Source organism: Populus alba, chromosome 19, assembly GCF_005239225.2.
Source record: "Populus alba chromosome 19, ASM523922v2, whole genome shotgun sequence".
In the NCBI taxonomy this organism is placed as follows: Eukaryota; Viridiplantae; Streptophyta; class Magnoliopsida; order Malpighiales; family Salicaceae; genus Populus; species Populus alba.
The window spans coordinates 13,458,286-13,477,192 of NC_133302.1; the positions used below are offsets into that span (position 1 = coordinate 13,458,286).

The 18,907-nt window shown below is 33.0% G+C and overlaps 1 protein-coding gene across 2 annotated transcripts; it reads right to left on the minus strand.

Annotated features, from left to right (window-relative positions):
* Nucleotides 1-3,704: 3,704 nt before the first annotated feature.
* Nucleotides 3,705-13,446, minus strand: LOC118038727 (uncharacterized). Of its 2 annotated transcripts, none has more exons than XM_035045144.2 (7): nucleotides 13,198-13,429; nucleotides 12,863-12,955; nucleotides 10,407-10,455; nucleotides 10,172-10,256; nucleotides 8,482-8,534; nucleotides 6,418-6,480; nucleotides 3,705-4,397 (listed from the first exon to the last, which is right to left on the minus strand). In XM_035045144.2, the coding sequence occupies exons 1-7, from the start codon at nucleotides 13,305-13,307 to the stop codon at nucleotides 4,125-4,127; spliced, it is 726 nt and encodes a 241-aa protein (XP_034901035.1). In that variant the 5' UTR covers nucleotides 13,308-13,429; the 3' UTR covers nucleotides 3,705-4,124. The 2 variants fall into 2 exon arrangements, with proteins under 2 accessions (XP_034901035.1, XP_034901036.1); XM_035045145.2 differs by having other exon boundaries at nucleotides 4,222-4,397; nucleotides 10,126-10,256; nucleotides 13,198-13,446.
* Nucleotides 13,447-18,907: the final 5,461 nt, after the last annotated feature.

The following is an 18,907-nucleotide window of genomic DNA, read 5'->3' on the forward strand; positions in this document are numbered from 1 at the left end:
TCCTTTTTCCAAGATTCCAGCCTCCATTAAAGCAACTCCAACAGCCTAAGGTCATTATATCCCTTTTATTCACTGTCTTATATGTCTTACTTTCTTTCTTGTTAATGCCACCAGACATGCAAGGCCTTTGATGGAGTAAAGATGGGCTTATCCAAGCTCAGCCCATATGGTTAGGTTGGGTTCATATATAAAAGAAGTTAAGCATTTTTTATTGTCTATCGAACCTATCAACAAAGTCAAGTTGGGTTAGGTTTGAGCCCAAATCATATGTGTATAGGCTTAAGACTTTGGCCCAATAAGCTCAATCCATATGGTTGTGCTAGGCCCCATCCAGCTTTAAGAGCATGTTTGGCTCACCCTGATTTTTGCCAAAGACAAATTATCTTTTTTGGTTCTTAAGGTATTTTTTTATGTCTCTAATTTTAGGCTAAGGATATTTTTGGCAAACACACTCTACTGTCTTCCCTTTTAGTTTTAGTTTGTCCCTATTTTATTGTTTAGCCAAACAAGCCCTAAATAATTTCAAAAAAAAATATAAAAAAAAATTCAAGAACTATTTTAAAATAATTTATGGATCCCTCGTGTGTTTTTTTAATAATTTTACCTAATATCAAATTGCAGATTTACACTATAAGATATTGACTCTGTATTAAAAATACATGTTTTTTTCTTTGAAATTTAAGAAAAATAAAAACAATTCTCATTTCAAAAATACAAAAAGTATGTTTTTATTTTTGCGCATAAGGCCAAATTCAAAAAGTTTTTCATGCATAGTTTTATAAAAAAAACAAAAAATTACATTTTTATCATGTTTTAAAAAAATTTAAAAAATGAGTATTGTAACCCATTAATGATCATCAATTAGGATTTGGCTGAAATTTTTAAAAATATGAAAAAAAAACTAATTTTTTTAATTAATATTCGGGGTATGAACTTTGCAATATAATGCATACTCCTAGTATTAAATTAAATAAATTAATAGCAATAAATATTTGAAAATTAGTAATAGACTTTATTATTTGATGGTATAAAATTACATTGTAAGGTATATTCTTAGATATTAAAGATATAAAGTAGGGAATTAATGCAATGCTAAAATTTAGTCTCTAGAATTGTTAGGATTTAACTCGATAAGGCAGAGACTTCATCACGAATGGATATTTATCTTAAACCTTAGATAAGACCAATGAATAGAAACATGGCCTAATAAAACAATCAACCAATAATACAGCTTAACATAGGTAGGGTGCACTAGGGTCAATGCTATGTGATGACTCCTTCAAAATCACAATTAAAACGAAACCCCTTCAATCCAGGAGGAAAACTCATCATTCGATACCTTTTATGCCATGACATCAACCTTTTAAGGATGATCACTGAGCATGCAAAAGACCTTTAAGACTAAGTAATAACCTACCATCTTTGTGCATATAATGAGCTATATCATAACCAAAAGGATGGACCGTTTAAGATACAAATAAATAATAAATAGTCATAATCAATGTTAGAAGGTTAATTAGTACTTAAAAGTGCATTTTTATCAAGGTTTTATATCATTATTTTGCACTTAAAGTATCAATGACTCCTTAACTATATTTTTCTTAATCTCTTGTTTATGCTTTTCATTTCCTTTACTATACTTATGTTCTTATGTTGTTTATTTATGTTTCTCTTCTTCATTATGTTTAACTAAGTTTATTATGTCAAGGTGAAAAGGTTTCACTAATGGTGTTAGAATATGTATAATATAAACTCAATATGGACTTCAATGTTTATATCCAAGAAAGTTTGTTATTAATATGTCTTATCTTTTTATCTTATTAATTCTTAATACCTTACTTGTTAAATGGTTACTCTAGATTTGTGTTGTATAACACTTGGTACAGCAAACACTTGGCACTTTCATAGTATAACTTACACATGTGCTATGAAAGAAACTTGATTTGTTGTTAACATAAGTTAGCATCATAAATTTCTGACAATATTTAAAAGTTTTGTGTTACTTAAATAAGATAATTAATATGATCATGTTAAAAATTTATAATGAACTATTAAGGATAAATCATCCGATTGGAACCTCCTTTGTGTGTGGTTTCCAGTTGATTAATAAAAAGAGTTTATACTATACTTATTTCTAATATTATTAGTAGATCCTCTAACCTTGACATTTGTTTTTATCATTGTTGAATCCTCACATTAATCTTACATCTCAAAGTCCTCTTTAACTTGTTGTTGTTGTTGTTGTTGTTGTTATATAGTTAACCTCCCTGTGGTTCAACCTCGGTCTTGCCGGGTTATTTATTACTTCGACACTCCTACACTTGAGAGAAGACATCAATCTTTTGATTTTGTCAAGTTTTATTATTTTAAAACCAAAAGATGTTTTTGTTATAAAAATGGCATTTGGCATCTTATTTTCCATCCATGCTTGGGTAAATATAATGGAAAAAATAGCTAAACTCTAGGGTGCGTTGCTTAGACGCTCGAGAGTAAACGCTAATCCTTTTGAGACTAAAAAAAATCAACCCTCATAACTTCATATGATCCATGGTTTTGATCAAATTAGCCTTGTGAAAACTCTTCACTAAGACAAGTCTGAAAAATTAAACTTGATTTTTTATTTCAAAAATAATTTGATATTTATTCAAAACAATGTTTTAATATCTTTTTCATAGGATGGAAAATAATTAATTAGACAACCTCCACTCTAAGATGATCAACGAACCCGAACTAAAAAAATAAAATTTAAAGAAAAAAACATGCAAGCACCCATATACCATGTTTTTTAGGCCGTGTTTTAGATATACGAATAATAATATGTAGTGGATTAAGTAGTCATCGCAAAATGTATTTCTTTACAAGTCCAAACTATTATACTAGACAGGGTATAAATTTATTAATTCTAACAAATTATAATTGAAATGATAAAGGGTCATATTTGTTATCCCTTTTAAATTTAAAAACAAATACATTCCTTGCATTCTTTTTTGAAGCTGCGAACAAATTTTCTTCATGAAAATCCTGACTAGCTGACCCATTTAGAACATTAACTTGAAAAATATGATCAGTAAAAGAAGGATGTTTAACATCTTCAAACAAATTAAACTCAACCTCTTTTTCACTAACCTTTAAGGTCAGCCTACCATTCATGACATCTATGAGAACTCCAGCTGTGGCTAGAAAAGGACAGCCTAAAATGATAGGAATATTGGTGTCTTTTTCCATCTCCAACATAATAAAATCAACTGGAATGATGAACTTCTTTACTTTGATCAGCACATTCTCAAGAATATCCACGTGATATTTCACCGATGGGTCAGCTAGCTATAAGGAGATAGCTGTAGGTTTCAACTCCTTTAATTCAAGTTTTGTAGACACGTAAAAGGGCATTTGTGAAATACTAGCATCTAAATCACACAAATCTTTAGAAAAACTAACATCATCTATAATAAAAGGAATAGAAAAACTCCCTGGATCTCTTAGCTTTGGTGGTAGCTTATTTTGGATAACGGCACTGCATTTTTCTGTCAAGGCAATGGTCTTAAAATCCTCTAATTTCCTCTTCTTAGACATTACTTCAGGAACTTTGTATAGTCAAGGATCTATGCTAAGGCATTTGCAAAAGGAATATTACCTAAACACTTTTAAAAATTTCTCAAGCTGTTCATCAATTTTATTTGAAAAAGATGACCGCATAAGAGTAATTTATAAAAACGAACTGCCTCGTAATTTCTTCAACTCCAGAGTCCACTGGCAGGCTTATGCATAAAAATGTGCTTAGGCGCAGCTATATAGTAGTTTCACAAATAATACCAGTCAGAATTTCTCATGACAGTTCAAACAAGTTTTCAGATATGCCGACCAATGTGGTGTTTACAACATTTGAGTATAAATAGAGCACTCAAGAGATAAACATTGTATTAAATTCAAATGGCAGGTCTATGCTTTCCCTCACAGCAGCTAACATGGACAGACTTGAGACTCGTGAACAGAAAACTATGGCCAACTTTAGTGTCCACAAAAGATATGTGAATCTTATCTTTAAGTTCCCTCTCTAAAGAGAAATATATCAATGTGAGCTTAGTGGACTGACTTGTACCGACTGATAAAGACGAAAAAAAAACTCAAGAATTTCCGGTTGATGTAGAATTTGTTTCTGATGATGCAACTATTTCTTCCAAGGCTTCCATGTCAATGGTCATATCATCATCAATGTCAGCCTCCTCTACCTCAGTCATTATTTCATCACCATCTCCTACCACAGGTTCAACCCCATTTTGTACCAAGCTGGATTGCACCTGCAGTTCTTCGATTGGTTTATCAGATTCAGCCGGCTTTTCTAATGCTTGTGGATACGGATCAGTACAGACAGCCAATGTGGATGTAACCAGCAAATTCTAGAAACAGGAATTGGGGAATATTAGCATATCTAAGCATCGGGAAGATAACGCATAAAGGAACAAAATTAAAATAAAATAATCATTCAGTTGATAGGAAAAATTTTTATATTAAACATTTCAGGTGCAAATAAGCTCAAATTATCAGCATATATTCTTTTTATTCATTTATGTTATTTGTATCATATAATGAATGCAAAGGATACCATTTCCCAGTATTTCTCCCAAAACAACTTCCATATCCAGCATTTCAATCAAGTACATAGCAAGATGTGCATGTGATGATGGAAGAGAGCAAGAACTCCCCAGTCTACCAGAAGTCATTGTACCAACAAAATGCAGTTGAATATAAGGGTTTACTAATAATTGGAAACCGATTAGAGAAAAAGAAGAATGAGAGGAGATGAGAGGACAACAATCCACGTCCAGGGCTCAAAGGAAAGAGTAAAGTGAATGAGAACTGGCTCTCCCGCAATTTTATCCAATCAAAATTCATCACCTCCATTTGCAATCCAGATAAGAGCTTTTCAGTAAACAAGAAGCCATCTAGGGCAAAGGGCAGTCCTCAGTTACATTCTCACCTAAAGTACGAATATTTTGAAGAATCTTAATTAGTACATGCACCAAATTGGATATAACATTGTTTCATGGCTTGTTTATGATGTACAGTTTCTAATGCTTGGGTAGTTTTCCTCAGTGGAAGTTGAATGAGATCGAAGAGCTCTTTTCTATTAAAGCTTTTTGTATTAATAATTTGAAAGATGCATCATCCTCCCTATTCTACTATGTCCTCTACTCTGAAATCCCTGGGGTTAGCTTTTATCTTTATTTATTTTAAACTGCAATTGGGAGTTGCTTTTCCAGACATGGCACTGCCAAGAAACATTTCATAACCTAGAAATACATACTTTTTGAGCTTTTATGGTTCAACATTTGCAGAAAATAATCAATTCAGTGCTGTTTCAAACTGCTTTTTAGTTTTTACTTGACAGCAGACAAATGTCTTCAGCTTTTCATATTACTATTATATGACCATAACAAATTGCAAGTTATTGATATTCAACAACACTATCATGATTGTTATATACACTTTTCAGCATTTCTCTGGCAATTTTATCCAACAAAATAGTAAAACAACAGCAATCCAAAAATGGGTTTCTTCCTGACTTTATAGGTACTGTAGAAACTAAAACAGTCTAATAAATAAGGTGAAATTAAAAAATCTAAAAGCTCAAACATGAAAATAAAAGTTTATCTTCCATTTGTTACTTAAATCAAGCTTCCATAATTGTCTATTTTTTAAATACAGTTTACTTTAACAACAATGAGAAAAAAAGAACAAAATCACATCAAGGAGAACAGAACAACTTCAGTTGAGAAAAGTAAGAAAATACAAAAACTATGACTGAAAACTATTAAAGAGAAACTGCCCTTCAATAGTCCAAAAGTCTAATCCCTTGGAATGTCATAAAAAGAAACCCCAAAAATTTTCCCCAAGCAGAACACTTCAACAAAGCCAAAAATACAATTCCATCCCACAACTGCTCATGTTGAGATTAATCCTCAAATTTAAGCTCTGCTTTCATCATTCATTAAATAAAAACAGCAATGTTTAAAAAACCTGCTATACTTGTGTCGATTTAGAAAAATATCCAGAAACATGTCCTATAAAGGACAGGGGTTGAAGAATTAGATTTAGTTTTTTTTTTTTTTGACTTATTTGCAATTTAAGCTCTGGTTTATGACAGTCGAGTTCATATGAAATCTAGACTTCAAGAAATCTATTTGTGCACAAATTACATTTCGACAACAGATCAAAATAATAATAAAAAACAGGTAAGCATAATTTAGAAACAGGTAATAGGATATTGACTAATGCAATTAGACTTGGGGATTAAATATTATTCACTCTGCATAACAAGAAAGGATTATAAAAGAGGTTAACATAAGCGTGAAAGCATGTAACCTCTAGCAAATCATTATATTCAACAAACAAAGTGTCAAAGACCAACGAACACACCTTTTCTAGGGCTAGGGCAAGCTTTGAGAGATTTGGATAGATGTGTCTTGCTGCCAACAAAATCTGTTGAAAGTATAGAATTATATCACATGATGCTGTTCAGTAGTATTTGAAGAATGACCAGCAATAAATAGGATGAACAGATGCAAAAGGAAGAACAAGGAAATATAGTTTTAAAATCACGATTACTATCAACTGATGCACCTTTCTGTCTCTTATTCGATAAGATCAACTTGCCACAAAGATAACATTGAATATATGAGTAAAATCATACATCACACATGACTAATAACTAGGATTTCATCGTGTAATAGATAACATGGGATAGCAACAAAAAAGTTGATGGCACATACTTCACTAACTCCATCACATCCAACTCTCATTGAATTGCTAGTTTAGATAACAAAAACATAAAGGGAAACCTATCAATGTACCCTTATATGATACATGTTTACTCAATTAAATCCTTGAGAAAAAAATAATCAATTGCAACATTTAGTTTTATCTATATTCTCTAATATGCGCATTGCACATGGTAGCTTTCTTATGAATCAACATAAATTCCCTATCAAGAGTATGTAAAAGGAAACGATGAATGATTTAAATGAGCAAATTTTAACAGAAAAAATTGATAGAAGAGCATATATCACTGAAAATATGGATATCTAAAGGTTATGACTCATAGATTTTTTTCATACAAGTGTACAATTGAGAAGATGTGTATTATATAAGCTGACATTTGTTTTATGTGAAACATTTTATGTTTTCCTGATTTTCCCATGTTTGTTTGGCATAAAGTATTTTATAAGGAAAATTAGTGAACGAAAAATATTTGATATTCCTATTCTCAATCGACGAGGCCCTCCAAATGCCATGATTTTTTTTGTTTACTTTTTCAATCAACCTATAAACTTGGTTCATTTCTTAGACAATATTTTCAGCATAGGAAGTTGCATAAAATATTTTACTAATAGTGATCAACTCACAATATCATACAAATATTTCTACCACCATCACCACCCCACTGCCAGCACCCAACACACCATCACCTTCAACACTGCCATCACCGTTCCACCACCACCACCCTATCACTCTATCACCAACACCACTGGCACCACACCAACACCGCCTCATAATGCACTTAAAAGACATTAATCAGTTTAGAACAAGGATGCCCATCCTAAGTATTTCTCAATCTTTCATGTAGAAAAAGAATTCTGAAGATCTACACTACCTTTAGGAGGATGGAGAGTAGAAGGAAAACATTTGGAGGCAAAGAAAGTGAGGGGGAGGAAGTTACCTTCCATTGTTTGGGAGAGAAGGAAGATGAGAAGAAAGGAAGTGAAGGGCATATACTTCCATGGACTCACCAAATATGTGCAAGGAAAATAAATACAATTACTCAATTTACCTCATAATAAATTTTCTTCCATCACAAAAATAATGGATGAGAATGTAATCTCATAAACTTACCCTACACTTCCATTCCCTTCAAATTTTTTTTCTATCCAAACAAAAAAAAAATGAGAGTTCTTTCCATTAACTTTATCTCCCTCATTTTCAATCCTTCCACTTTCATGCTTGTCTTTTTTGGTTCCCAAACAATGTGTTGAGGTTCTCCCTGAAAGCTAAGTGTGACAATCAAAGAGTAAGTTGTCATACTTATTCTCCAGACAATGAATCACCGTACATGTACCCTAAGAATCACCCAACCTAAAATATTCTAATCATTTCTGAAATTACATGGGTTAAAATATTCTAATCATAGCAATTTCTGAAATTACATGGGTTTAGGTGACGCACAAATCTTCATGTGTTCAAACAATGGCCAAAACAAGTCAAAAGGGACAAAAGCTACTGAATAGTCAGCTTTTATCATTATCGAGGACCCAAATTGAAATCAAGTCATCATTATCCTAGGCCTCACATTAAAGAACCCATTTACAGGTACACATCGATTTTGAAGCCATAACCAATGCAAGACTACACTTGGTAAACTAGAGAGATGCAAACAGCAAAGAAATATCAAAGAAACATAAAGCCCAAAAATAAAAAGTAAAGCACCTCGCAAAGCCTCTGTAGGGTAAAAGGAGGACCTTCTTCGAAGTTGTGTAGAGCTGGGGAACAAGAGACAAAAAATTTACAAATTATCCCATCCAAGGGCAATAATAAGACTCAATAATTTAGTATATTCACAAGGCCTATCAATATAGCTAATTAAACACCCTGTATCAAAACCAAACAAATTGCATGTCCATTCACATATTAAGAAGAAAAAAAACCAAATGTGAGCACCACATCTATACTAAAGCTACAAACCAGCCCATTAAACACCCATGGAAGTTGAGAGATACAGTTTGCTCATTGCAACATAGCTCTCTTAAGACTCTCATCTATTATTATTAAGCAGTGCACAAATGAACAAGGAAAAACCCCAAATTATGAGAAAGCAGCTAGAGTCATGTGAACAACAACTAACGATTTGTCTTGAATCATATTTCCTCTCTGGTTTAGAACTATTGGGCTTTGGTGCCTATAAAGAAAAGGCTATTCTGTGTGATTGTAAGGATTTAGATAATGGAACATTATTGAGAATTTGAGTTATCTTGAAGGCTTCATGCTTAGGGTTTTGTCTTCTCTTTTCCTTCTATATACCCCTTGTTCTTCTTCTGGCTTCTAAAAGTCTGCTTGCTGTTACAGTCCCACAATTACCATTCACAGCCTTGAATTCAATCCCATATTCTTCTAAAACAAATAACTAAACAATTCTAGTTCCTTAGACATCAATTCTAACCCTAATTCCCACCTAAAATCCTTAATTATCTTAACCTAGCTTCTTCCAACTCTTTTGCTAGACAAATCCAAAGATGTCCTACATCATGACATGCCTGTAATTTTTTGCGGTTTTAGCATGGTTCAAATTTATTCAGGAAGGTTTAGGGGAGAATAATGAGCACAGAGGTAACTTCAGCACATTATAAAATGTAATGAACCGTATTGTTGGTTTAGAAACACAAAAAATAACATTTTACTACACAAAAAAACAAAAATAAAATACACTTCTCTCTTCCATGTTCAGCTGCACTCATTTGGTTTGTTCAGTAAGAGGTAGACAAGTCTTTGCTGGAAACTTTCGACCATATAGATTAAAATTAGTTAATCTGTGAGTTTGCTGTAACCAGTGCTTTTACAAGCAATCCATCAGGTCACTAATATAAAAATTCTCACTACATCATGTTAATGTATTTTACACACTCATTTATTTTGTTAATTAGTTTGTCAGTTTTACTTCGTTTTGGATAATAAAATGGGCCATAAAACTACATATTTAAACATTAAATTTGACCTCACACTCTCAGAAGAACAGCCCATGCCTAACATATGCAAAGTTGACTCAGCCAGACCATTGTCATAGACTTTGACATTTTGCGTGGAGTTATTTAGGGACTTCTCAGTGTTTTCTTGTTGATTGTCATTTTATCTTTCCGTAAAAAAAAAAAGACGCAAATGTTTAAAAGAAAAAAAGGAGAGAGAAAATTTTTTAAGGCTAAAACCAAAGCCATTTCTGGGATTTATAGTCCCAAGAACCATGTATCTGAGTCCAAAATAATTGCTCCCAGCCAAACTCAATAAGAGGCTTGGTGCGGCATAGTCATTATCCCCATCCTTAATTCATAGTTTCAAATTGTATCACAGATGCAAGCGAACCTTATAGATAGCTGAGAATAGCAAAGCAAGGATGAAGATGAGATACCTTCATCCAACTTTTTCACCAGATCTTGATAAGTTTCCTCTTGTTCCTTAGTTGTCATTTTAGCCTCGGGATATTCAGACAGAACCTTCATAAATTAGAGAGGGAGGTGAGCATCGACACAAAGGAAACAGATATCATTCGGACAAAGCACTATCATTAGAAACAATAGTTATCTTCAGTTATCTTGACATTGCAAAGTAAGAAGAGGACCACATGCAAGCATACCTCCCCATACCTGCTTCAGCTGAAAGGATAACAAACTCTTCAATTTTTCCCAATCATGCCTGAGATAAAAATCATGAAAATACACATGATATTACTGGGAGTTGGTAATTTTATTAATCATTTTACTTCTCACAGTCATAACATGCATAGGAAAAGAACATGAAGCAATTAACTTCTAAACTATAATGTGCTTAAGGCTAGTTGGAGCGTGGTACAATAAGAGATATGTTGTTGACATCTAACTGCCAAGACTAAGCATATCCAATGATGGATTTAAAAATTCAACCTTTACTAACTATATAAGGTAGTATCTTATTTTTTTCCCTTTGTATTTCCTTTTGAATGTAATGATCATGTACCTAAAGAACTAATTCAATCATGACAAACCTTTAACTGAAGAGAGAATGGAAAAAATTCAATACATAGTGTAATTTTTCTTATTTTGTGAGTGGTCAGTGGAACAAGAAGGAAAGGATTAAGGAAACTACACGGACCATATAAATCAGTAGGAGTTCCTTGAAACCACAAGGAGAGGGTAAAAAGCACACCCATTAGCTTAAAGATGGCTACTGTAAGAACTTTTAACTAAGCTGGTTCATAAAAATATAGCTTACAGCAAAATACAGTTTTTGGATTTCTCTTATATAGGCACATCTAAAGAGCCATTAAACTCCCAAAAAGAATAGGAAAGAAAAAAAACTTTATTTCAAAGATCCTACATAAGATCAAATCACAAAAACAAGGAAATTCCTAAATCATGCTGAAAATTTTAATGTGTAAAATTATTGAAATCACAATAAATTTACAATAATTGTTAAAACTCCTCCTTCTGTACTATTGAGTGCATATTTTCTAATACTCTCACAATGTTGAAGCATATGACCTCTTGAGCTAGAAACCTACAATTGCATAATCTGAAGGGAAAACAACTACGACACTTAACCTCTGTTTGGCACAGTTATTAAGCAACTTTTGGTCCAACTTTTAAAAGTACAAGTGTTTGGTAGAGAATTATTTTTAAAAAAGCAGGCATGTTCATTATAAGGGAAGCATGTATTCTTCTGCTTTTATTACACTATAAACTAAAAGACATGGGATTTTTATTGTTCAAAGTTATTGTTCATTTCACTATAACAGTTTGGATTGCTATAGTGTTTTGCCCAAAAAATTCAATTCGATCCTTGAACTTTATTCAGGAAATCTAAATCAAAAATTATTATTAAGAGTCATAAGAGAAAAGAAGGAGATTAATAATTGGAGTTTCCAATTTGGCGTGCAAAAAAGGAAAAGAACAGAAGAGGAGTCAAGACATTTATTTTGGAAATGAAATGCATTATCAAGGAAAATGTGTTATTAAGTTAGAGAATCCAGGATGTATTTATGCAATGCATTGGGCCCCAAGGGGTGAAGGAAGGCAAATGATCCCTGCAACAAAAAAATGGAAAAGTATGCCTAGAAGAAAAATTGTAATGAAACAACTGCAAGACTTCACACAAGGCTCAAATTATTTTCAATAAATATCCATAAAAATACATTAATGGACAAGTGGTGCAACCATTTTTCCATCAATTTATTCAAGAAGGTTGATGGGAGAGTGGAGATATGACTACTTTAGGAACTTTGAAGAATTATTCATGAGGATGATGTGAAAAAACAATTGGAAATGGTTCACGGTGAAGAGTAAAAGTACAGCCTAAATTATAACAAACTATGGTGTTTCATATGTAGGTATAAAGCATGCTTGTGTGATGATATATGAGAAGAAAAAATGTAATAACATCATGGAAAATAACCATCCAATAACAGAATGGTATTGGTGATAATGGCATGAATAAGGATGGCAATGGATACTGACCAGAATGGATAGGAAATTTTTAGACTTGCTGGTTTCGGGTAAATGCCGAAGGCAAAAATCAAGTTTCAAGTTGGGTACAGATATTGGTCTACCTAAACTAAACCCTAACTTGAACCCAGCCCGAAATAAATAAATAACTTTAAAGTTTGAAAAAGATAACATGTATACCAAGTTAATTAAGTACTTAATAGTTGTAAATTATAGCATTCAAGTTCGGGCTCGGATCAGGTTCGGGTTATGGATAATAGATGAGTAGTCAAAACCCGATCAGGTCATGTTCGGGTATCAAAGATCCATAACCGGTCAGGTTTGGATAGTTATTTGGGGTTCGGGTTCAGGTATGGATAGTGCAAAACTTGACCCATGGGTATCCATTTCCATCCCTACGCAAGAAAAGGGCATCATGACACGGTGATTAATGGGTATGTTGAAACTGCTATGGCTCCGGAATCCGGTGGTTTAAGTGATAAAGGTGACGATTTAGTCTTTAAAATCAAGCACGGGTAACTAAATTTTTTTGTGCAGTTGCATCTATCTAGCATGTGAAAAAACAAAAAGCACCAAATCTATGTATTGAAATCAAAATAAAGGAAACATCAAAAGTGCAGTACCAAAATTTGCCAGTAGATGCAATAACTTGTAGAATGCCTCGCACTTCTTCTTCGTCTTCTTCTCCAGCAATCTCAGGCTTGGATTCTTTTTCTCTACGTTCCAAAAAAACAAAAAGGTTCAAAAGCTAAATGCCTAGAGTACAATCCAACAATAGGGACATGAAGGCATGTGCCTTAGCAGTTTGATATTTAATTTAAGAGTTCAATCCAATAATTTGGTTTGTTTTCTTTGCACATCGAAGAAAAACAAATAATTCATGACCAAACATAAATTTCTCCTTTTTTATTTTCTAGAAATCCAAGTGGAACTAACAGAAATTACAAGAAAGTAGTACCCAGGATTTATGGAGGACGCATCCTCCGGATTTTCATCGCGATTGCGAGGGGAGGTGGTGTTATCAGCAGCGTCGTTTGCAATTGAAGGTGGCGTTTCCATATCTACCATTTGTGATGAGAAGAAGATATTTTATATTTCTCTGTTGCTTTCTCGCACTGGTAGCAAGGAACCTAGGTTACAGCCACCCGGACCAAGAACGCCTTCTATATGCGCTTATTATTATTACTATTTTTTTTTTTTTTTTTGAAAGGAACTATTAACCAAAAAATCACCTGAAATATTACAAATTTATCATTATAATTAATTTAATGCCACGAAATGTCTTTCGTGATTTTTGTATCTTCTTTCTCCCACCACCGTTTACGCATCTTTTCCTTTTATTATAGATTTAAAATCCAATCCGATTATCAACATGATGAAGTAATTACATTATAAATTAGATGAATTAATCTACTCAAGTCAATTCAAAAAAAAAATACTTATAAAAAAAATATATAACTAATTATAATACAACACTTATATAAACCGAATTTAAATTATAAACTAACAACATAAATTCTAAAATATTTAAAACAAAACATCCAACAACATAAATTCTAAATCAACAACACATTTATTTTTGTTAAATGAACACATTAAATTCTTTTGTGTCCATAGGAGCAAAATTTAGATCAAATATCGATGAAATTGAGTCCAATCTCGTCAACACTTAATAATTAATTATCAGCATACTCCTTTGAAACTTCATCGTCACAATCATCTTCAATATCATTAACATTTATGACATCTACATTTCAAACACAATTAATAAATAAATATTATGTGTTAAACAAAACTTTATTTTAAATAATATTTATCACTAAATAATCAATCATTAATTACCATCATCTAAAGTATCTTGTATGGTCATAGTTGATAGAACTTGGTGAAAACTTTCTGCATCTTCAGCTGTCAAGATTGGTGAGTCATCTTTTACTACCTAATTTTCAATGTCACAAATTGTCTCAACATTAATTGGATCATAATTTCATTCTTTCCAATAATTCCTATATATTATAAGTGAAGGTAAACACAATATAAGTATTAATAATGTTACTAAACAAGATAAAATAATATTTAAGGAATTAGAGAAAAAAAATACTTTTATTTCAATCTTAGATTGCAGTGGATGTAAACAAGGTGGTATCATACAAATATTCCATCGAATGTCTATCATCACCATCAACCATCCGTAGAACTTGAATTAAAGGCTCACTTATTTGCACATTTATTGTATATTCTTCCCAAAACAGAAAGTCTAGCATACTCTCAACAAACTTTTTTCCTTTGCTAACTTTAGCATAAGCAAATGAAACTCATTCCCTGGATGTTATCATAGCTCTCAACTCATCTTTATGAGCTAAAATGCTTTGCAATGCAATGAAATTGGTAGCAAAATGAGTAGAAGGTGGATGAAGTATTTATTTTCCTCCAGTGAACTTCCTCATCAAATACAATGGATAATAATGATTATAAATGTACTTTGTGATACCAGAAGCATGCTAAACAACAGAACAAACTGACTGCAATTTACCAATGTTCTAGAGTATGAGGTTCATGTAATGAGTAGTATAAAAGAGACCAAAATATTGAAGGAAATTCTTCCATCAATAACTTGCCAGCAGCAACATAATTTACAGTATTATTAGTCACTATATGCACAATTTTTTTACCCTAACATACAAAACAACCTCTCTAAACAACTAATACAACAATCTAGCAGTCTTTGAGACATCTGATACATCCACAGTTTTTAAAAAAACTGTTCCTTTAGGACAATATACTAAGAAGTTAATTAAAGTCCTTCTCTTCTGATATGTCCATCCATCAGCCATTAATGTACAACCAGTCTTCTTTCAAATCTCTTGATAAGTCTCAACATAAATCTTGACTTTATCAACCATTTTTGCCAAGTAATAGCCACGAATAGCATGCAAAGTTGGTGCTTTATAACCAGGACACATGGTTGTTGCAGCATCTATGGCATGTTGATAATACACAGAGTTAACAGCATTAAATGGCACACATGCATCAATCATCCACTTTGTTAAAGCAAGATCACACCGTTCAACTGCTTCCTTCCTTTGCCAACAATTCTGAAGAGACTTTTGAGCACCAGGAGTTGTTCTCTACATGAAATATGTCCCTAATATTGCAGATTTCTTCTGCTTTCCATAACTTGTAGTTGATTGTTTTACAGTGTTGGTGCTTTGAAACATACCTAAGGTGACTGGGCTGCGAATGAATCAAAGAACAACGAATCAATGCCAGTGATTGGGTGCGAAGGAATCGATGCTAGTAATTCAAAAAACGACCAAGAATAAAGAAAATAGAGAGTGAAAGAAGGAGATTCAAATCTTTTTTATAGAGAAACAACAGTGATCAAGAGTCAAGACGTCTTTTGCTCCTCTGCTCCTCAGCTGGGTTTCAAAGAGCTGATTTCCTTTTAATTAGGTTTGCAATTGTCCCCAATATTACTTCGTTCTTCTTTAGCATTTTGGCTTTTTAAAAGGCCAAAACGACGTCGTTTAATAACTGCCAATATTAATAAAAAAATAGATCGGGTCTCACCCGAGTTTGACCTGGTCTCGGGTCAACTGGGTCTCACCGGGCCAATTCCCAAGTGAGTTTTTACCTCCACCTAGATCGGGTCCCTGGTCAACCTGCCAGGCCGATCCCGGTTTTAAAACTCTACTCTTCATTAACCTGCCCCTTTTTTTACATTTAATTTTCTAATTAAAAATAAAATTTATGTCCTTTTTTTATGTAAAGTGATTGTCTTTATGACCTGTTTGGCTTAAATTTTGAGGAAAAAAAATTTGTTTAAAATTAAATTTTTTATGTTTTTATATTTTTTTAATGTACTGATGTAAAAAATTATTTTTAAAAACCAAAAAAAAATTTATATATTTCTAAACAAAAAACATTTCAAACCACAAACTACCACTACAATCCTAAACACACCATAACAAACAATTCATCATATTTTATTTCCCGACTTTAATTTCGTTCTATAATCAACTTAAAACCTCTCCAAAAACAAAGATTCTAATCCAAAATCAATACCAAAACATGAAAAACCATTGAAGTAATTATCTACTAGCTTGCTAATCCTACCAAGACACGAGTCCATAAATTCAATCTGAAAGGGCTTTAATTATTAGCATGCATTTAAGTGCATTTTAAAAGTGTATTTGACTTGAAAAAAATTAAATTAATGTTTTTTTAGTATGTTTTAACAGTTTTGATATGTTTATATCAAAAATAAAATAAAAATTATTTTGATACGATTTCAAGTGAAAAACACTTTTAAAAAGCAATTCGCATCATAATATCAAACACACACTTAAATATGTAATGGCTTTTTGCAATATGTATGGTTGGATTGTGGTGTTATAGAGGTTGCTTGATATAATCAATACCACATCAAAAGATCTATTGTAAGTTCTAAAGCCCATGGGGACGGGGCTGGACCCAGCCAGCCCGGCCCGGTCACTGGCCCAATCCAGTGACCCGGCTGGGCCAAGGATGCAAACTCAGTCTCTTCTGCGTGTGCACAGTGCACTGTGCCGATGTAATTAAAATTGCATGTGCACGATGCCTGTGTAATTAAAGATGGAAATAGAAGGAAGGGTGCAAGCTTAGCTGGTGCAGCTGCGGGTTGAAGACGAAGACGATGGTGATGACCGGTTAGCTCTAGCCGGCAGACGCTTCTTCCTCTCCTCTGTTCCTTCTTCTACGTTGTTTTTTTTTTCTTTCTGTGTTGGATCCCTCTCTTTTGCACGTCTTCTCCCTGCTTGTTCGTGCTCTCTGTTTCTCTTTGTTAGTTATCAATCTTCTACGTCTTGGTCTCCGTTTCGTTCTTCTCTGTGTGTTTCCTGTTGTTTTCAATTTATACTTCTCCCCGTTTATTCCTTCCTTTTGTTTTCTCAGCCCAGTCCCCTCTTTCTTCACGCGTTCGTGCCTCACGATCGTGAGGCACGAACGCCTCTGTTTCTTTGAGCAGAAACAGGGGCAAAAAATTTGCTCCCCTCTATATAATTTCCCTCTCGGTTCTGCCCTCCCTTCGTGGCTTTTTCTTCTCCCCAATTCTGGGTCTACTCTTCTCTCAGTTTTCCCCAGGTTTTCTTCAGTCTCTCCGCTTGGCTTTTTCGTGTCTTCCCCCCTGTCTACTGGGTTTTTTCCGTCAGGGTTTTAGCTTTTCTCCCCCCCTTTCAGTTCTGTGATTCCTCCCCCCGTGCATGGCCTATCTCTAGCTTTTATATAGCCAGAGAATGCCATGCAGTCACCTCTAAATAATGAGGTGACCGACCGTTTGCAGAAATAATGAGGGACTGAGGATCATGTAGTGTCCGTTTCTGGTTTTGAAGAAGACGAATAGTGTCTCTTGAAACAGCGCCGTCTTGAGATGTAAAATGTGGCCATTTTATATTTTGACCCGTGTAGTTTCGAGTCTTGTAATTAAGCCCCTAGTTTAAACTGTAATTTCCCCTACATTTTGGCATCGTTTACAAGTTAGTCCTTGGACTTTAATCTGTTGCAATCATGCCCCCAATTAACCCCAAACTTTGCAATTTTTTTCAATTAAGTCCCTGATTTCATTAATTTAATTAATCCAAGTCCAATTAAGTCTAAAACTTATCAATTCTTCAATTAAGCCCTTGAGTTGATTAATTAAATTAATTCCAAGCTCAATTAAGTCTCAAAACTTATCAATTCTCTAACTAAGCCCTTGACTTGATTAATTAAATTAATTCTAAGTTCAATTAAGTCTAAAAAATTATCAATTCTCCAATTAAACCCTTGATTGGATTAATTAAATTAATTCCATGCTCGAGCTCAATTAAGTCTCAAAACTTATCAATTCTTCAATTAAACCCTTAATTGGATTAATTAAATTAATTCCAAGCTTAATTAGATTAATTCCAAAGTTTAATTAAACCCCAAAACTTCCAATAATGTTGCCTTTTACCCAAATTTTAATTCATTCTTCATTTATTTCATTTTACTTGATTTTTCATAATTATTATTTTTTTATCCTTTTCAGTAAATAAAATAATAAAATAATTAAAATAAAATAGTCAAAAATTGGGTTATGACAAGAACAAGTAAGATGTTTTTGAATAGTTCTAGTTGAAGTGAATCACTAAGACATAGGAGTTCAAGTCAACTGATCTAAAAATAAAAATCGTTGAGATGACAAAACTCTACCAAATAGTTGTATAGGAGAATAATTATGAGAATACGGTTCTTCTAGTAAATATAAAACCAAGGTTCTAGTTGAATAAAATCATTGACATGTAAGATATCATGTCAATTGAGTTAAAAACATGAGTTGTTGAGATAGTAGGACTCCACCAATCATTTGCATAATAGGATAGCCATAAGAAACGGTTCTCCTAATAGCTGTGAAACCAAGGTTTAGTTGAAGGGAATGGCTAAGATATATGATTTTAGGTTAACTGAGTTGAAAATAAAAGTCGTTAAATAACAAAACTCCATCAAATAGTTACATAGGAGAATAGTTATGAGAATAGTTATGAGAATACAGTTCTCCTAATAGCTATGAAACCAAGGTTCTAGTTGAAGGGAATCACTAAGATGCACCTCTTATCTCTTACAAATGCTTCATAGCTAGATGGTCATATTAGTTAGGAATAACCTTATAA